The 20,944-nt window shown below is 46.0% G+C and overlaps 2 protein-coding genes and 1 long non-coding RNA gene across 3 annotated transcripts in view; 2 read left to right on the top strand and 1 right to left on the bottom strand.

Moving 5' to 3' along the window:
• LOC140458380 (uncharacterized) overlaps positions 1–8,938 on the bottom strand; it is a 66,756-nt gene extending 57,818 nt beyond the window's left edge. Inside the window, exons 1-2 of the long non-coding RNA XR_011953483.1 lie at positions 8,807–8,938; positions 7,703–7,807 (exon numbers count right to left, since the gene is read on the bottom strand). This is a non-coding gene — a long non-coding RNA (uncharacterized lncRNA). The remainder of the gene's footprint in view (positions 1–7,702; positions 7,808–8,806) is intronic.
• ngrn (neugrin, neurite outgrowth associated) lies at positions 7–3,598 on the top strand. The gene is made up of 3 exons (XM_072552833.1): positions 7–194; positions 1,283–1,393; positions 2,084–3,598. The coding sequence occupies exons 1-3, from the start codon at positions 34–36 to the stop codon at positions 2,745–2,747; spliced, it is 936 nt and encodes a 311-aa protein (XP_072408934.1). The 5' UTR covers positions 7–33; the 3' UTR covers positions 2,748–3,598.
• Positions 8,939–8,974: 36 nt separating the features above from the next.
• Positions 8,975–20,881, top strand: hddc3 (HD domain containing 3). The gene is made up of 4 exons (XM_072552841.1): positions 8,975–9,202; positions 17,498–17,553; positions 19,603–19,843; positions 20,487–20,881. The coding sequence occupies exons 1-4, from the start codon at positions 9,091–9,093 to the stop codon at positions 20,618–20,620; spliced, it is 543 nt and encodes a 180-aa protein (XP_072408942.1). The 5' UTR covers positions 8,975–9,090; the 3' UTR covers positions 20,621–20,881.
• Positions 20,882–20,944: the final 63 nt, after the last annotated feature.

Raw genomic sequence — 20,944 nt, 5'->3', positions numbered from 1 at the left:
GATTGTGGTGGTTTCCGGATCCGGCGGAGCTTCATGTGGGTCTCGGTGGTGGCGCGGGGGATCCTCCGCCTCCTGCCCCGGGCTCAGGTCCCGGCCCAGGCCGCCCGCTCCCTGCGGGGCTCCAGAGGCGGCGGAGGGTCCGGGCCCGGGCCCGGGCCCGAGCCCGAGGGGAAGGAGTTGGAGGAAATAATCAGGTGAAAACAGTTCAGTCACTAACTCTCAGTAACTACCACATTAACCCAGACTAACCACTGCATTGACTCATACTGAGAGTTAATAACTACCATATTAACTTATACTAACTCCCGCAGCGTGAGTTAACTCAGTAACTACCAGCTTATTAACACATTCACTAACGACGGCAGCATTAGTTAACTCAACAACCACATTAGCTCATACTCACTATTATCGAGTTAAAAATCACAATATCAGGTTATAGTCCAACAGGTTTAATTGGGAAGCACTAGCTTCATCAGGTGGTTGTGGAGTACAAGATTGTAAGGCAAAGAATTTATACTAATAGGGATTGCAGTGTCATGGAATGTAACATTAAGCAAATTTAGCTTGAGTTTTTCATCTTTTTATAATGATCATGGTAGTTTCAGTTCCTTCACATATAAATGCCGAACTTAAAAGTTACATTTTCAAGATACCTTTTAATAATAGGTGCCAGCTCAGCTCAGATAATGCACTAATGCTTCAAAAGCTAGTGCTGCCAAATAAACCTGTTGGCCTATAACCTGGTGTTGTGTGACTTTTAACTTGGTAAAAACAATGACTGCAGATGTTGGAAACCAGATTCTGGATTAGTGGTGCTGGAAGAGCACAGCAGTTCATGCAGCATCGAAAGAGCAGCGAAATCAACGTTTCAGGGCTTTTGCTCGAAATGTCAACTTTTAACTTTGTCCACCCTAGTCCAACACTGGCATCTCCAAATCATCACTACTACAGCATTTGTTAGCTCTCAGTGACTGCCATATTAACTCATACTGGCTACTACATTCTTAGTTAACTATTACATTATTAATAAACTCATACTAACTATTGCCATATTAGTTAACTTTAAGTACCACATCACAGGAATTAACTTAAACTAACTACTGTAGAATTGGTTAACAAGATACATTTGATAAGTGGTAACCATACGAACAAAAATGTTCAAACATTTGAATAACTTCAGTTATCAGTTATATGCTGCATTAGTAATAATCACCAAAGGTGCTCTTCGAATTGTCGAAGTAGGTTTTGGAAATTATTGCTCTGTTCCACCTCTCTCATGCAGAGCTGAGAAGCGGAAACAGAAAGCCATTAAGTATCGGAGAATTCAGGCAGAGTTGGGTCTTTCTGGTCCTCCCCCACGGACCCTAACGACACAAGCAATGCAGCAGATGAGGTAAGAGTTAAAGCCAGGACTGTTCACTGTGATTGTGACTGATGTTTGTTAGTCTGGAATTTCCACAGAAACGAGCAGCAGGAGGGTGGAGAGGCTTCCTGACAACTAAAATATCAACACCCTACTAGTTACTGTAATGAGCAGGGCTTGCCCAGAATCCCTCATCAGTGTGGACATGGCTGAGTTGGATTCAGTGTTCTGAGCCAGCAAGATAGGAAACAGCTGAGTTTTACGCAGCCATTGAGTATGAGCTCAGTTGAGCTGCAATGCCTCGTGAGACTGAATAGCTTGGCATACATTTTCTTGGGTTGTGATCAATCTGGCAGAATTATAGATTATCTTCATTTGTAGGATTTGGGCATCTTTGGCCAGGCCAGCATTTATTAGCTGTTTCTGATTACCCAGAAGGGAGTTAAGAGTCAACCACATTGCTGTAGGTCTGGACTCACAAATAGGCCAGACCAGGTAAAGACAATAGATTTCTTTACCTAAAGGACTTAATGAACCAGATGGATTTTTCTGACAATTGACAATTGTTTCATGGTCATTATTAGATTCTTAATTCCAGACTTTATTTAATTCAAATTCCACCATTTGCCATGATAGAATTCCAGTCCAGGTCCCCAGAAATTTCTTGGGTCCCTGGATTAGATTGATTTTTAAATTAATTTGATTTCTAACATGTTTCAGGTTTTTGAGAGCAAAGTCCCCAGAGGAGTGGAGTGTGTCACAGCTGGCAGAAGGATTTTCAGTGAGTGAAGATGTTGTCCTGAGAGTGCTGAGAAGCAAGTTCACCCCTTCATTGAAGAGAATGATGAAGCAAGATGCAAATGTTAAAGGACAGACTCTGACTCTCCCACAGAGGGCAAAGCAACTGACTGCCAGTTCTCTGAATGTAAAAGCAGTGATCGAATCTAAACCGATCACAGATGACACCATCCAGCCCAGACTCTCTTTGGACATAGTAACCCATCCTGCACAATCTGACTTAAATAGTAAAATGCACAAAACCACTGGAAAGAAAACTGGCAGAATGGATCTTGTCCAACAGAGTGTCTCCAAGAAGCTCCAATCTCAAAGCAGTGCTGATATGAAGGAGGTCAGGTCTGGAAGAAAGGTGGTTGATTGTGTGGAGAGGGAAGAATACAATGAAACCAGCAGCAGTACGTCTGATGGGGAACAATTACTGGGTCTTCCAGAGACTGATGAGGATTTGCAGATGTTCATTGCAAGTGGGTCTGAAAACCATATTAAAGTTGTACAAAAGGGTTGTGAATTTTATGACCAGGAAGGCAACTTTCTGTACAGGGTTAGTCATGTGGACTCCTTAAATAACCCTAAACAGGAAAATTAATTTATACAACAAAATCACTCATGAATCTAAGGTTTGCATTACTGTTAATTAGATGGCATTACTGAACAGATACTAGACAAACTGGGCCTGTATTCTTCAACATTTCAAAGAAAGAGATGATCTCATTGCAACTTACAAAATACTTAAAATGGACAGACAGCATAGATGCAGGTAAGGTGTTTCCCGTGGTTGGGAAGTCTAGAACTGGTGGCACAATTTTAAACTAAAAGAAATGTAATTTAGCATTGAGATGATAACTCAAAGGGTGATGAATCTTTACAATTCTCTGCCCCAGAGGAAACTCCCTCCATGAATATATTTAAAGTAAAGGTTGACAAATTTTTGATTACTTCAGCCTCGATAGAGTTCACATCTGTCATTTGCTCCTCCTCCCTTACCCAAGTGGCCATTCTCTGAACGTTTAACCAGTCAGCATCACAACTCAGCTCAATCAGGATGTGAGCCAAGGCATATAGGCTGTTTGTTGGTGGGGAGAGGATTCACTCTGCTGGGTCATGGTTTATATTGAGGAAGAGGAGCCTGGATATCTGCTTCACAAATCAGTGTGAGCAGCTAGAACAGAGATAGACTCAAATAATTCAATTTCATTTTGAGACACTGGGGATACCAATGTGTTGAAGTATGTAAAATAATGAAAGAGGCCTGACAGTAACAGGAAACACTCCTGTGAGTAAATGAATTCTGCGATGGTTATATTGTCTGATGGCATTTGGAACAACTTTTTTTTTTGTTAAACTTGGTACATAGTCTTATATCACTATTTTTTAAAAAATAAAACCCAGTGTTTTCTAAGTGTGTGCAAGCTTTAAATAAATGAAGGTGTCTGGTCATTTTGCGCAGTTTCAGTTCTTTGGTTAGGTACAGTGTAACATTTCCTCTGCATTGTTCTGGTCGAGCATTCTCAGGTATTTAACAGACTGATGGCCATATGTTGTATATAGTAGCAAAAGACTGAGATTTTTGAGGCATTTTTTTGTTAGTCCAGAGGTTAACACCAATGCCAGTTTTCTCCTTTCCATTATGTACCTTTCCCCTGTCTAGAGGCTGCTTTATCTGTCCCAGTCAACATTCCCAGGACAGGGACAGCACTGGGTTAGATACAGAGTAAACATTCATAAATAATAATTGCATCATTGAGGCAAGTGTCCCTTTCCTACACAGCTCGATGCCAGTTCTGAGACTGAATTAAGGAAGATGTGGATTCGGGACCCACGAGTGCCAGGACGTGGGGCAGGAAACTGCTTAAACTCCTGAATATGCCTTATAAACACAGGAAACATTCCCTCACAGACTCTAGCTGGAAATGAGGCCAAGATTCTAAAAACCTTGCTTAAGAGTTGGATTTACTCAGTGGTTGTGCCAGGTTCAATACTGTCCCCTCGTGACGCAAGTACATTATCTAGACTAGCACTTCATTTTCCTGTACTAATGTCCTGCTAGACTATGCATGTGTGCTAAGATTAAATGATTTGCTGGGAGTGTGAGGTTGTAGTGAAAGGAGAGGAAGGGAGTGTGAGTGAGTGTGCCCCCTCCAAATCCAGGAAGACTTCAAGTTCCAGGACAGGAATTTATTTTTCTGGCAGTAATAATATTTCAATATTTGCTGCATGTTCAGGTATAGGTAAGGACCTGGAAGGATTCCCTGAGAAAGTGGAACTGTAACGGCATGAGCAGCAGAAAAAACTGCCCAAGCAGGACCAACAGGAACTCTGTTTGTGGTATTCTGATGTGCAGAGCTACATGAAGGACAGTTTCCAAAGATGATCTCTGTCATTAATAAGAAATAGTTCTCTTCCTCTAGGTTTCCTTTCATCAGGAAGAGCATCTCTCAAAACAGCAACCCTCCTGCTCCTCAGACATTGCCTGACCGGCTGTGCCAACTTTTTGACATTGATCTCCAGCATCTGCAGTCCTCACTTTCTTCCTTTTAGAAAGACTAAGTAGTTGTTCATTAATTGTAGCAAATATCTTCAGCAACTAATAGTTAATTTTGATCTTGAAATTCTGAACATTTCTGTACGAAAATGGCTTTTCCTCTAATATATCTCTTCACTGTGAGAACTCTTTTTGTTAACCTTCTGTTAATTGCCTGTTTCCAGCCTACAGAGCTTGATTGTACTGCCTGACAACCAACAGCTGGACCCAGTCATCCCACTCATGGAATGAGACTATGCCAATTCTGGTTGAGTTCATGGCCTTGCTGTAAAAGGCTCTCTAGAGTTTCCTTGTAATGCTGATGTTTCTCTTTCAGATTAATAACTCTATACAATTTAAGGATCTCTCTTTCGCTGGGTAGTTTATCATTAGCTAAACATGGTCAGCGTGGACTGGTTGGACCAAAGGGTCTGTTTCCATATTCTATAACTCTATATAACTTTTAAAAGACATTTGGATAAAAGACATTTGAATAGAAAAGATTTTGAGGGATCTGGGCCAAGTGCAGACACGTGGGACTAGTTTAGTTTAGGAACGTGGTTGGTGTGGACTGATTGAACCGAAGGGTCCGTTTCTGTACTGTAAGACTGACTATCTATACCTCTACTTCGGAAGTTTTTATATTTCTTCTTGCTGGGCCTTTGCTAAGGGTTTTCTCTCAGGATGTCAAACTCACATTTATGTTCTGTGTGCACAATTAAAAAGATTTATTGCAAATGATTGACTGACTTCTGCCTATGTGGGTGCGACACCACCCATTCTCCCGAAAGCTTCAATCGTTTTAAATTTGCTTTGAAGTTCTGAGGCCTCTTCCTTGCATGACTAGAAGATCTCATAACTTCATAAATTTCAGGAGATTCTGTGGCCACCTTAAAACTTTGAAGTTTGCTTTCCTTAGTGATTAAGTTAGTATACGACTACTTTCTTGCTTCGCAGCAGGGATCAGTCAATGTACTGTGTGGGCTGTTGCTTCATCTAACTGTGACTGTAGTTGCTGCACCACCTTGGCAGACTCTGTGTGGTAAGTAAACTATTTATTCCACCTTCTCCAAGAAATAACTGATTCTCCTCAAAAGAGACGGCTGGATTCTTAGTGTCCCAAAGTACAGGAAGGTCTACAATTTCGGATTTTAGGAAAAGAGCAAATTGTATTCTGGTTTCCTTCTCTATAACAATGTTCCAAAACAGCTGGCTAGAATGTCTACTGGTGGCTGGACATTGCCTTTTGGTGCCTTATTTTCCCACCATTTCCAACTTTATACTTTGAGAAAAATGAAAAGTCTGACCAACTTCTTATAATGCTTGGACAGGAGAGTCTTTGGAGTCTGCTAACTAAAGAAATCTAAATCTACACAAGTTGCACTATATAATAAAAAACTGCAATGACCAAGAACAACATGAGGTCTCCATAATTGTTTTTCCATTGTAACAAAGCTTAGCGTATGTCAGACTTCTGTTTGTAACATATTTTCCATGCACCAAAGATTAATGGATGATGTCCTGAGCATTTTTAGCCTAAACTATAGTGTAGCCATTGTCTGTCCAATATTCAATTTAAAACTGGTTTCCCTGCATTTACTCTAATCTTTGCCCAGCAGCAGGTCAGAAATTTATGCTGTGGGTTTGGCTGACTACTGCATCTACTTTTAAGAATGAGATTGACAGTGAATATGGCTGGTTGTGGATAATGTACAGGATTTGAATAATTTCTTTTATCTTTGTGTCCTAATGTTGGCTGAAGCTGGTCTATGACTATGAGGTTGGTTCTTTTTGTGCTAAGTGGTGGAATAGCTGAAGATTCTACTCTTTTAAAACTGCAAGGAAATGGAAAATGAAGTTCCCTCAACGCCATCCCCATCAAATGCTCCCAGAACGGACAGCATTGAGTTAAATACAGAAGAAAGTTCACTTTACTCTTTTAAATTGAAAGTAAACCTTTCTATTCTTTTAAACTGAAATTAGATTAGATTAGATTAGATTAGATTACTTACAGTGTGGAAACAGGCCCTTCGGCCCAACAAGTCCACACCGCCCCGCCGAAGCGTAACCCACCCATACCCCTACATCTACATTTTACCCCTTACCTAACACTATGGACAATTTAGCATGGCCAATTCACCTGGCCTGCACATCTTTGGAGTGTGGGAGGAAACCGGAGCACCCGGAGGAAACCCACGCAGACACGGGGAGAACGTGCAAACTCCACACAGTCAGTCGCCTGAGGCGGGAATTGAACCCGGGTCTCAGGCGCTGTGAGGCAGCAGTGCTAACCACTGTGCCACCGTGCCGCCCACAAATTAAAGCTACTTGATTATTTTAAACAAAGTTCCCTTGACATCATCCCCCTCAAACATTCCCAGGAATTCCCAGACATTCAAGGAAAGGCCACCAGCATTCTCAAAGATCCATCCCACCCTGGCAATGTTTTTCTACAACTGCTACCATCAGGGAGAAGGTACAGAAGCCTGAACACACGCACCAGCCGGTTTCAAAACAGTTTCTACCCTACTGTTGATAGAATACTGAATGGACTCTCAAACTCTAACATTCACCTGCACCTGTGTTTTTTTTTGTTTTTGCTGCTGTTTATCCATTATTTACTTATCTTTGCTACGTAACTCTGTGATCTGCCTGTATTACCTGCAAGACAAAGCTTTTCACTGTGTCTCCGTACATGTGACAAATTCAATTCAGGAGAGGGACCAGCTGAAGATTCTAAGGTAACCTCCCTCAGCTACCTAAGGCTGTCTGACAAAACAGTAGCTGCAGCTCCTGTGTCCAACTTAAAAGTATCTGCAGGGGCCACTGACAGCAGTATCTGGATTCCAGTATTGCCCATCCTCCTCTATAACTTGGAGAAGAGCAAACATATGTTGAGTGCATGTGCCTTTAAAAATGTGCACCTTGTTCATTCTTTACACAATTTCTGTAATGACCAAGGAGCACTAGTTTGATTGGACATAACCATCTATGGAGGATGATAAAAGGGGACATCTTACCTGGAGCTTTACAGGATCAATTTCCATGTGATCTGAGGTTACATAGCTCATTTAGACATGCTCTGCTTCACAGAAGTAAAGATACAGTACAAGTTGACTGGAGATCTGAAATAAAAATATAAAATACTTGAAAAACTCAGCAAGTTCTGACAGCATATGTGAAGGAAGTAACAGAGTTAATGTTTTGAGTCTGATACAACTCTTTAGATTTTGAAATACTTAGTTCTAATTCTTGTCTCCCTCTGTAGGAAAGATGTTGGGAAACTTGAAAGGGTTCAAAAAAATATTTACAAGAATGCTGTTGGAGGGTTTGAGCTTTAGGGAGAGGCTGAACAGGCTGGTGGTATTTTCCCTGGAGTGTTGGAGGCTGAGGGGTGACCTTATAAAATCATGAGGGGCATGGGTAGGGTGAATAGACAAGGTCTTTTCACCAGGGTAGGGGAGTCCAAAACTAGAGGGCATAGGTTTAAGGTGAGAGGGGAAAGATTGAAAACGGACCTAAAGGGCAACATTTTCATGGAAAAGGGGTGGTGCGTGTATGGAATGAGCAGCGAGAGGAATCTGAATTTGAATATCCTCTACTGTCATGTACATCCAACATAAAATAGAATGAAAAGTGTGCATGGGCAGATTTCACAGAAATAAAGAGAGTCCAACTTTTCATTCTTTGCTGCTATAGCATACTGCTTCTGGAGTCCTGCTCTGGACTTCCCAGACCGTCTGTGTAGCCACACTGTCTCTGAAAACACCACCGCCGCTCCGGACCCTATTGAAGCTGCTTCCTGCCGAGGAGAGCTCGTTATCAAGTAAGTTTGAGGAAAAACCAGGGATAGAAGGAAAAAGCATAATGCAGACAAAGTGGACAAGCCTACTCTGATGTCGCCACCTTGTAGTGCAGGCTGGTACAATTAGGAAGGATTTAGAGGGAAATGGACCAAATGCTGGCAAATGGGACGACATTAATTTACTCGAGATGGACCGAAGGGTCTGATTGCATACTGTACATCTCTATGTCTATCTATGCAGCAGTGAGCCAGTCTCAAATATAATGAGTGTAACCAACTTATAAACTGTGCAAGGGACCCCACTTTGAAGAAGACATACTGGACTCAACTTTGTTCCTCTTTCCACAGTTGCTGCGTGGTTTCAGCACTTTCTGTTTCTATTTCTGCTCTTTTCTTTCTGGGTTGATCTGGAGATTACTGTCAGTTTGTGTCTCTCTGTGTGTGGGAGGGTCTAATATAAGAGTTTATCCTCCTTCAGGATCTGCTGTTCTGCCGGGAGCGTGGATGCACTTTCCGCGGATCGTGTGAATCCCCTGTTGTTTGTGGGAAGGTGTATATTTTTCTTGCTGCAGCCCCACACATGATCCGGATGCGGAAGGTGACATGAGTTCAGACGTGGTACTGCTCCTGGAAGCCGCTGATTTTGCAGCAAAAAAGCACAAAAATCAGCGGCGCAAAGACCCGGAGGGGACCCCATACATCAACCACCCACTGGGTAAGGGCAGCTCAGAACCTGAGATCATATCCCAAAATCAAGTTCCAACCCCAAACCCAGCTCCAATCTTAAACCCAGCTCCACTCCCTAAACCCAGCTCCAATCCTAAACCCAGCTCCACTCTCTAAACCCAGCTCCAATCCTAAACCCAGCTCCACTCCCTAAACCCAGCTCCACTCCCTAAACCCAGCTCCACTCTCTAAACCCAGCTCCACTCCCTAAACCCAGCTCCAATCCTAAACCCAGCTTCACTCCCAAAACCCAGCTCCACTCCCAAAACCCAGCTCCAATCCTTAACCCAGCTTCACTCCCAAAACCCAGCTCCACTCCCAAAACCCAGCTCCATTCCCTAAACCCAGCTTCACTCCCAAAACCCAGCTTCACTCCCAAAACCCAGCTTCACTCCCAAAACCCAGCTCCACTCCCAAAACCCAGCTCCAATCCTAAACCCAGCTTCACTCCCAAAACCCAGCTCCACTCCCAAAACCCAGCTCCAATCCTAAACCCAGCTTCACTCCCAAAACCCAGCTCCACTCCCTAAACCCAGCTCCAATCCTAAACCCAGCTTCACTCCCAAAACCCAGCTCCACTCCCAAAACCCAGCTCCAATCCTAAACCCAGCTTCACTCCCAAAACCCAGCTCCACTCCCAAAACCCAGCTCCAATCCTAAACCCAGCTCCAATCCTAAACCCAGCTCCACTCTCTAAACCCAGCTCCAATCCTAAACCCAGCTCCACTCCCTAAACCCAGCTCCAATCCTAAACCCAGCTCCACTCTCTAAACCCAGCTCCAATCCTAAACCCAGCTCCACTCCCTAAACCCAGCTCCACTCCCTAAACCCAGCTCCAATCCTAAACCCAGCTCCACTCCCTAAACCCAGCTCCACTCCCTAAACCCAGCTCCAATCCTAAACCCAGCTTCACTCCCAAAACCCAGCTCCACTCCCAAAACCCAGCTCCAATCCTAAACCCAGCTCCAATCCTAAGCCCAGTTCCACTCCCAAAACCCAGCTCCAATCCTAAACCCAGCTCCACTCCCTAAACCCAGCTCCAATCCTAAACCCAGCTCCACTCTCTAAACCCAGCTCCAATCCTAAACCCAGCTCCACTCCCTAAACCCAGCTCCACTCCCTAAACCCAGCTCCAATCCTAAACCCAGCTTCACTCCCAAAACCCAGCTCCACTCCCAAAACCCAGCTCCAATCCTAAACCCAGCTCCAATCCTAAGCCCAGTTCCACTCCCAAAACCCAGCTCCAATCCTAAGCCCAGTTCCACTCCCAAAACCCAGCTCCAAACCTAAACCCAGCTCCAATCCTAAACCCAGCTCCACTCCCAAAACCCAGCTCCACTCCCAAAACCCAGCTCCAATCCTAAGCCCAGTTCCACTCCCAAAACCCAGTTCCACTCCCAAAACCCAGCTCCAAACCTAAACCCAGCTCCAATCCTAAACCCAGCTCCACTCCCTAAACCCAGCTCCACTCCCAAAACCCAGCTCCAATCCTAAACCCAGCTCCACTCCCAAAACCCAGCTCCATTCCCAAAACCCAGCTCCAATCCTAAACCCAGTTCCACTCCCAAAACCCAGCTGCACTCCCAAAACCCAGCTCCACTCCCAAAACCCAGCTCCACTCCCAAAACCCAGCTCCATTCCCAAAACCCAGCTCCAATCCTAAACCCAGCTCCACTCCCTAAACCCAGCTCCACTCCCAAAACCCAGCTCCACTCCCAAAACCCAGCTCCACTCCCTAAACCTAGCTCCAATCCTAAACCCAGCTCCACTCCCTAAACCCAGCTCCACTCCCAAAACCCAGCTCCACTCCCAAAACCCAGCTCCATTCCCAAAACCCAGCTCCACTCCCAAAACCCAGCTCCACTCCTAAACCCAGCTCCACTCCCAAAGCCCAGCTCCACTCCCTAAACCCAGCTCCACTCCCTAAACCCAGCTCCACTCCCTAAACCCAGCTCTACTCCCTAAACCCAGCTCCAATCCTAAACCCAGCTCCACTCCCTATACCCAGTTCTACTGCCAAAACCCAGCTCCAATCCTAAACCCAATTCCACTCCCAAAACCCAGCTCCAATCTTAAACCCAGCTCCACTCCCAAAACCCAGCTCCAATCCTAAACCCAGCTCCACTCCCTAAACCCAGCTCCAATCCTAAACCCAGCTCCACTCTCTAAACCCAGCTCCAATCCTAAACCCAGCTCCACTCCCTAAACCCAGCTCCACTCCCTAAACCCAGCTCCACTCCCTAAACCCAGCTCCAATCCTAAACCCAGCTCCAATCCTAAACCCAGCTTCACTCCCAAAACCCAGCTCCACTCCCAAAACCCAGCTCCAATCCTAAACCCAGCTCCAATCCTAAACCCAGTTCCACTCCCAAAACCCAGCTCCAATCCTAAGCCCAGTTCCACTCCCAAAACCCAGCTCCAAACCTAAACCCAGCTCCAATCCTAAGCCCAGCTCCAAACCTAAACCCAGCTCCAATCCTAAGCCCAGTTCCACTCCCTAAACCCAGCTCCACTCCCTAAACCCAGCTCCACTCCCAAAACCCAGCTCCACTCCCAAAACCCAGCTCCATTCCCAAAACCCAGCTCCAATCCTAAACCCAGTTCCACTCCCAAAACCCAGCTCCACTCCCAAAACCCAGCTCCATTCCCAAAACCCAGCTCCATTCCCAAAACCCAGCTCCAATCCTAAACCCAGCTCCACTCCCTAAACCCAGCTCCACTCCCTAAACCCAGCTCCACTCACAAAACCCAGCTCCACTCCCAAAACCCAGCTCCAATCCTAAACCCAGCTCCACTCCCAAAACCCAGCTCCACTCCCAAAACCCAGCTCCAATCCTAAGCCCAGTTCCACTCCCAAAACCCAGCTCAAAACCTAAACCCAGCTCCAATCCTAAGCCCAGTTCCACTCCCTAAACCCAGCTCCACTCCCTAAACCCAGCTCCACTCCCTAAACCCAGCTCTACTCCCTAAACCCAGCTCCAATCCTAAACCCAGCTCCACTCCCTAAACCCAGTTCCAATCCTAAACCCAATTCCACTCCCAAAACCCAGCTCCAATCCTAAACCCAGCTCCACTCCCAAAACCCAGCTCCAATCCTAAACCCAGCTCCACTCCCAAACCCAGCTCCAATCCTAAACCCAGTTCCATTCCTAAACCCAGTTCCACTCCTAAACCCAGCTCCACTCCCAAAACCCAGCTCCACACCCTAAACCCAGTTCTACTGCCAAAACCCAGCTCCAATCCTAAACCCAGTTCCACTCCCAAAACCCAGCTCCAATCCTAAACCCAGTTCCACTCCCAAAACCCAGCTCCAATCCTAAACCCAGTTCCACTCCCAAAACACAGCTCCAATCCTAAGCCCAGTTCCACTTCCAAAACCCAGCTCCAATCCTAAGCCCAGTTCCACTCCCAAAACCCAGCTCCAATCCTAAACCCAGTTCCACTCCCAAAACCCAGCTCCAATCCTAAACCCAGCTCCACTCCCAAAATCCAGCTCCACTCCCTAAACCCAGCTCCACTCCCAAAACCCAGCTCCAATCCTAAACCCAGCTCCAATCCTAAACCCAGCTCCACTCCCTAAACCCAGCTCCACTCCCTAAACCCAGCTCCACTCCCTAAACCCAGCTCCACTCCCAAAACCCAGCTCCAATCCTAAACCCAGCTCCACTCCCAAAACCCAGCTCCACTCCCAAAACCCAGCTCCAATCCTAAGCCCAGTTCCACTCCCAAAACCCAGCTCAAAACCTAAACCCAGCTCCAATCCTAAGCCCAGTTCCACTCCCTAAACCCAGCTCCACTCCCTAAACCCAGCTCCACTCCCTAAACCCAGCTCTACTCCCTAAACCCAGCTCCAATCCTAAACCCAGCTCCACTCCCTAAACCCAGTTCTACTGCCAAAACCCAGCTCCAATCCTAAACCCAATTCCACTCCCAAAACCCAGCTCCAATCCTAAACCCAGCTCCACTCCCAAAACCCAGCTCCAATCCTAAACCCAGCTCCACTCCCAAACCCAACTCCAATCCTAAACCCAGTTCCATTCCTAAACCCAGTTCCACTCCTAAACCCAGCTCCACTCCCAAAACCCAGCTCCACACCCTAAATCCAGTTCTACTGCCAAAACCCAGCTCCAATCCTAAACCCAGTTCCACTCCCAAAACCCAGCTCCAATCCTAAACCCAGTTCCACTCCCAAAACCCAGCTCCAATCCTAAACCCAGTTCCACTCCCAAAACACAGCTCCAATCCTAAGCCCAGTTCCACTTCCAAAACCCAGCTCCAATCCTAAGCCCAGTTCCACTCCCAAAACCCAGCTCCAATCCTAAACCCAGTTCCACTCCCAAAACCCAGCTCCAATCCTAAACCCAGCTCCACTCCCAAAATCCAGCTCCACTCCCTAAACCCAGCTCCACTCCCAAAACCCAGCTCCAATCCTAAACCCAGCTCCAATCCTAAACCCAGCTCCACTCCCAAACCCAGCTCCACTCCCAAACCCAGCTCCATTCCTAAACCCAGTTCCACTCCTAAACCCAGCTCCACTCCCAAAACCCAGCTCCACTCCCTAAACCCAGTTCTACTGCCAAAACCCAGCTCCAATCCTAAACCCAGTTCCACTCCCAAAACCCAGCTCCAATCCTAAACCCAGTTCCACTCCCAAAACCCAGCTCCAATCCTAAACCCAGTTCCACTCCCAAAACCCAGCTCCAATCCTAAGCCCAGTTCCACTCCCAAAACCCAGCTCCAATCCTAAACCCAGTTTCACTCCCAAAACCCAGCTCCAATCCTAAACCCAGCTCCACTCCCAAAACCCAGCTCTAATCCTAAACCCAGCTCCACTCCCAAAACCCAGCTCCAATCCTAAACCCAGTTCCATTCCTAAACCCCATTCCACTCCTAAACCCAGCTCCACTCCCAAAACCCAGCTCCACTCCCTAAACCCAGTTCTACTGCCAAAACCCAGCTCCAATCCTAAACCCAGTTCCACTCCCAAAACCCAGCTCCAATCCTAAACCCAGCTCCAATCCTAAGCCCAGTTCCACTCCCAAAACCCAGCTCCAATCCTAAGCCCAGTTCCACTCCCAAAACCCAGCTCCAAACCTAAACCCAGCTCCAATCCTAAACCCAGCTCCACTCCCAAAACCCAGCTCCAATCCTAAGCCCAGCTCCATTCCCAAAACCCAGCTCCAATCCTAAACCCAGTTCCACTCCCAAAACCCAGCTCCACTCCCAAAACCCAGCTCCACTCCCAAAACCCAGCTCCACTCCCAAAACCCAGCTCCAATCCTAAACCCTGCTCCACTCCCTAAACCCAGCTCCACTCCCAAAACCCAGCTCCACTCCCAAAACCCAGCTCCACTCCCTAAACCTAGCTCCAATCCTAAACCCAGCTCCACTCCCTAAACCCAGCTCCACTCCCAAAACCCAGCTCCACTCCCAAAACCCAGCTCCAATCCTAAACCCAGCTCCACTCCCTAAACCCAGTTCTACTGCCAAAACCCAGCTCCAATCCTAAACCCAATTCCACTCCCAAAACCCAGCTCCACTCCCAAAACCCAGCTCCACTCCCAAAACCCAGCTCCACTCCCAAAGCCCAGCTCCACTCCCTAAACCCAGCTCCACTCCCTAAACCCAGCTCTACTCCCTAAACCCAGCTCCAATCCTAAACCCAGCTCCACTCCCTAAACCCAGTTCTACTGCCAAAACCCAGCTCCAATCCTAAACCCAATTCCACTCCCAAAACCCAGCTCCAATCTTAAACCCAGCTCCACTCCCAAAACCCAGCTCCACTCCCAAAACCCAGCTCCAATCCTAAACCCAGCTCCACTCCCTAAACCCAGCTCCACTCTCTAAACCCAGCTCCACTCCTAAACCCAGCTCCACTCCCTAAACCCAGCTCCACTCCCTAAACCCAGCTCCACTCCCTAAACCTAGCTCCAATCCTAAACCCAGCTTCACTCCCAAAACCCAGCTCCACTCCCAAAACCCAGCTCCAATCCTAAACCCAGCTCCAATCCTAAGCCCAGTTCCACTCCCAAAACCCAGCTCCAATGCTAAGCCCAGTTGCACTCCCAAAACCCAGCTCCAAACCTAAACCCAGCACCACTCCCAAAACCCAGCTCCACTCCCAAAACCCAGCTCCAATCCTAAGCCCAGTTCCACTCCCAAAACCCAGCTCCAAACCTAAACCCAGCTCCAATCCTAAGCCCGGTTCCACTCCCTAAACCCAGCTCCACTCCCTAAACCCAGCTCCACTCCCAAAACCCAGCTCCAATCCTAAACCCAGCTCCACTCCCTAAACCCAGCTCCACTCCCAAAACCCAGCTCCATTCCCAAAACCCAGCTCCATTCCCAAAACCCAGCTCCAATCCTAAACCCAGCTCCACTCCCAAAACCCAGCTCCACTCCCAAAACCCAGCTCCACTCCCAAAACCCAGCTCCAATCCTAAACCCAGCTCCACTCCCTAAACCCAGCTCCACTCCCTAAACCCAGCTCCACTCCCTAAACCCAGCTCCACTCCCAAAACCCAGCTCCACTCCTAAACCCAGCTCCACTCCCAAAGCCCAGCTCCACTCCCTAAACCCAGCTCCACTCCCTAAACCCAGCTCCACTCCCTAAACCCAGCTCCAATCCTAAACCCAGCTCCACTCCCTCAACCCAGTTCTACTGCCAAAACCCAGCTCCAATCCTAAACCCAATTCCACTCCCAAAACCCAGCTCCAATCCTAAACCCAGCTCCACTCCCAAACCCAGCTCCACTCCCAAACCCAGTTCCATTCCTAAACCCAGTTCCACTCCTAAACCCAGCTCCACTCCCAAAACCCAGCTCCACTCCCTAAACCCAGTTCTACTGCCAAAACCCAGCTCCAATCCTAAACCCAGTTCCACTCCCAAAACCCAGCTCCAATCCTAAACCCAGCTCCACTCCCAAACCCAGCTCCACTCCCAAACCCAGCTCCATTCCTAAACCCAGTTCCACTCCTAAACCCAGCTCCACTCCCAAAACCCAGCTCCACTCCCTAAACCCAGTTCTACTGCCAAAACCCAGCTCCAATCCTAAACCCAGTTCCACTCCCAAAACCCAGCTCCAATCCTAAACCCAGTTCCACTCCCAAAACCCAGCTCCAATCCTAAACCCAGTTCCACTCCCAAAACCCAGCTCCAATCCTAAGCCCAGTTCCACTCCCAAAACCCAGCTCCAATCCTAAACCCAGTTCCACTCCCAAAACCCAGCTCCAATCCTAAACCCAGCTTCACTCCCAAAACCCAGCTCTAATCCTAAACCCAGCTCCACTCCCAAAACCCAGCTCCAATCCTAAACCCAGTTCCACTCCCAAAACCCAGCTCCACTCCCTAAACCCAGCTCCACTCCCTAAACCCAGCTCCACTCCCAAAACCCAGCTCCAATCCTAAACCCAGCTCCAATCCTAAACCCAGCTCCAATCCTAAACACAGCTCCCATATAAGAACAGAGATATTACTGATATTTATTAAAGTTTGTACAAAAGCAGATGCTGATGCTGATTTGAAACATACTTTAAAACCTTTAAAACCTTTCACCAGGTTACCTCTATATTTCCTAACTCCTGTCAGCCGAGTTCCCTCATTTGTCTTATCCACTTGTGTCTCTTTTTCCCCATTCTGAAATTCCTTGACATGAAGGATATTACATAAATATAAGTTATTGTTTTTGTGTGCCATAATGGACACTAGTTTTGCAATTGCTGAGTTTAAAAGTTAGAACATAAGAACTAGGAGCAGGAGTAGGCCATTCAGACCCTTGAGTCTGCTCCGCCATTTCACACGATCTCAGCTGATCTCATCTCAGCCTCAGCTCCACATTCCTATCCCTTCCCATTACTGTTTAACTTGTTACTAATTAAATAATGATTTATCTCCTCCTTAAATTTATTCAGTGTCCTGGTGTCCACCCTCTGATTCCTGATCCTCTAAGAGAAGTAATTCCTCCTTATCCCTGTTTTAAATCTGCCACCCCTTAGCCTGAAATGATGACCTCTCGTTCTACTGTCAGAGTTATACAGCATGGAAACAGACCCTTTGGTCCAACTCGTCCATGACGACTAAATATTCTAAATTAATCTAGTCCCATTTGCCAGCATTTAGCCCAATAATTCTCAGTTGCCCCATAACGAGAAACATTGTCTCTATACCTGTTTTGTCATTTCCTTTTTAATATCTCATATATGTCAATTAGATCTCCTTTAATTCTTCTCAAGTTGATAGACATATGGACTCAGTGGGATTCATTGTTTTTCTGTTTGTTTAAAGGTGTTGCCCGAATTTTGGCCCATGAAGCTGGAATTACAGATGTGGTTGTCTTACAGGTAAAAATGGGGAGGGTTGGTTAGCTCAGTTGGCTGGACAGCTGGTTTGCAGTGCAGTGTGATGCCACCCTGTTCCTACATGAGCTGAAGTCACCATGAAAGTCTGACCTTCTCAATCTCACCCCTTGTCTGAGGCGTGGTAACTCTCAGGTTAAACTCACAACCAACTGTCTCTCTGTCATGAGAGAGCATCCCAATGGTCCTCTGGGACAATGAGGAATTTACAAATTCTGCCTCAGTAAGATCATTAGTTAATTAAGAACATAAAAACTAGGAGCAGGAGTAGGCCATCTGACCCTTCCAGCCCGCTCCACCATTCAGTAAGATCATGGCTGATCTTTTCATGGCCTCAACTCCACTAACCCGCCCACTCACCGTAACCCTTAATTCCTTTCCTGATCAAAAATCTATCTATCTTTACCTTAAGAACATTGAACAATGCAGTCTCAACAGGGAATTCCATAGATTCACAACCCTTTGGGTGAAGAAGTTCTTCCTCAACTCAGTCCTAAATCTGCTCCCCCTTATTTTGAGGCTCCCTAGTTCTAGTTTCATCCACAAATGGAAACAACCTTCCTGTTTCTATCTTATCTATTGCCTCCATAGTTTTATGTGTTTCTATAAGATCCCCATCATTCTTCTAAATTCCAATGAGTATAGTCCCAGACTACTCAATCTCTCCTCATAAGCCAAGCCTTTCAACTCTGGAATCAAGCTAGTGAACCTCCTCTGTACCCCCTCCAGTGCCGGTACATCCTTTCTCACGTAAGGAGACCTAAATTGTACACAATACTCTAGGAGCTGCCTCACCTAGCACCCTATACAGTATAACCTCCCTATCCTTGTTCCTCCTCTAATAATGGTATTGATCTTTAACATAATTTAAACAGAGCATCTTTGCACTGTATTAGATGTGGAGATAGAAGTAGAGAGGAGGAACAAGGCAGGTGAAACTAGCCTCAAGATTAGAGGGAGCAGATTTAGGACTGAATTGAGAAGGAACTTCTTCACCCAGAGGGCTGTTAATCTATGGAATCCCTTGCCCAGTGATGTAGTTGGCTACTTCAGTAAACATTTTTAAAGCTAAGATAGATAATTTTGAACAATAAAGGAATTAAGGGATACAGTGAAAGGGCGGGTAAGTGGAGCTGATTCCACGGAAAGCTCAGCGATGATCTTATTGAATGGTGGATCAGGCTCGAAGAGCCAGATGGCCTACTCCTGCTCCTAGTTCTGATGTATCTGCGTTGGGTTTATAACTGTTCAGTGTAAACAGTCTGCCTGTGTTTATGATCCATACATATTGTCTCCTACTCTGCACAAAAGCAAAATACTGCAAATACTAGAGATCTGCGATAAACACCGATAAACTGGAGAAACTCAGCAGGTCTGGCAAGCATCAATGAAGAGAGAAACAGGTTTAACATTTCAGCTCAATGACATTTCATCTTACTCTTACTCAACATTCCAGCACAGCCCTTTAGAATTTTCACAAGGTTCAATCAGGGCATTTATAGAGTCATAGAGTCCTTGAGATGTACAGCATCTTTCGGTCCAACCCGTCCATGCCGACTAGATATCCCAACCCAATCTAGTCCCACCTGCCAGCACCTGGCCCATATCCCTCCAAACCCTTCCTATTCATTTACCCATCCAAATGCCTCTTAAATATTGCAATTGTACCAGTCTCTACCAGGAATTTGACAGTTCTTTGAAATGGAAGACTGTGCACCATGATGGAAAGTGGTCGGGGAATGGCATGAAGTGAATTGTTCATTCAGACAGCCAGTGCAGACATGATGGGCCAAATGGCCCCCTTTCAAGCTGTAACAATTTTGTGAAATATCAGTCTGTGAGACACCCAGCGCTGACCATGCTGCACAACCTTAGATTGTGTGCTCGAGTCCTGAAGTGAAGTGTGAAAATTCAAAAGTGAGCCTTTACATTCAGAGCTGAGCATGTTAGCCACAGCTCACTGGAGCCAAAACAACAATTGAATCATGATGTGTGTAACAATTGAGATTTATCTTTCTTTTTCTTTCTGGCAAGGCCGCACTTCTGCACGACACTGTTGAAGATACAAACACTACATTTACAGAGATTGAGGAAAGGTTTGGAGAGAAGGTGCGAAGTATTGTTGCTGAAGTGACAGATGATAAATCTCTTCCAAAGGAGAAACGGAAGGAGTTACAGATCCAACATGCCCCTCACTGCAGTTACGAAGCTAAACTGGTGAAACTGGCAGATAAACTGTACAACTTGAGGGATCTCAAAAGCAGCACTCCAGCAGGTCAACAATGCAATCCTTTTTGTTTCTCTCCCATCAGGTTCCCGGCGCATGTCTGATTGTTATTGGGTTCCCAGTGTTTCTTCTTTAGCTGTCTCTGCAGGCAAGCACAGCCTGGTTTCCAGTCCCTCCCTGCACATTGTGAGAGTTTGGGTTCAAAACCCAATTGAGCACACACCTAGACTGGCAATGCAGTGTAGAGGTGGAGGAATGCTGCACTATCAGAGCTGTTGACCTTTGGGAAATGCACTCAGGGTCCTCCCTACCAATTATGGTGGCTCAGATAATGGTGATTAGTTAAATCCATGAGAAACCATCATTCTCATTATGCTCTTGTGGGGAGGGAGAGAGAGAGAGAAATGGTTATATAAAACCATTCCACATCAAGGCAATTTAGCCTGTGAGGTTGGCACCAGTTAACAGCATGGAAATAGGCCCTTTTGCCCAACTTGTCCATGGTATCAAGCCAACTGAGCTAAGTAATCCCCACAATGGCTCAGATAATGTTGAAGACTCCATGGTATTATTTGAAGAACCAAGATTAGCCCCAGGGACTGGGCCAAGGAATACAATGGGAAAGCTCAGAGGGTTGAGTAACCTCTGGTGGGAACAGGCCTGACCTTTGCTCTGTTGAATCCTTCCTCAGGATGGACGGAGAAACGCGTTGAACAGTATTTCATCTGGGCTTCCCAAGTCATTGCTGGACTTCGAGGAACAAATCAGACCCTTGAAAAGAGCCTGGATGCACTTTTCAAAGAAAGAAATATTCTTACTGGATAATGAGATTCCGTTTGAAAGAGATTAGATTTTGAGATGGAAGATCGAGCAGTACTTTACCATTGGGTCTATCAGTGTGAAATGAAGTTGTAAATGACAAGGTAACAATCTCTAAATTTAAATATTCAAGAATGTACTTTATGATCAGATTGAATTTCTGACATTTTCGTTGGAATGAATATATTTTTGCTGCTCATTTACCTGTGAATTCCTCTCTGTTTTATTGTCTTGAAAATAAAGTGTTTTTGTCCTGTTGGGCTACCATTCTTGTATCATCATATTTTTAATTAATCTGCCCTATTTTGCTTCTAAATGATTAACTTAGAC

Source organism: Chiloscyllium punctatum, chromosome 33 (assembly GCF_047496795.1).
Source record: "Chiloscyllium punctatum isolate Juve2018m chromosome 33, sChiPun1.3, whole genome shotgun sequence".
Classification (NCBI taxonomy): Eukaryota; Metazoa; Chordata; class Chondrichthyes; order Orectolobiformes; family Hemiscylliidae; genus Chiloscyllium; species Chiloscyllium punctatum.
Note: the sequence above shows the minus strand (reverse complement) of the source record. Positions and strands in the feature narration are given on the sequence as shown.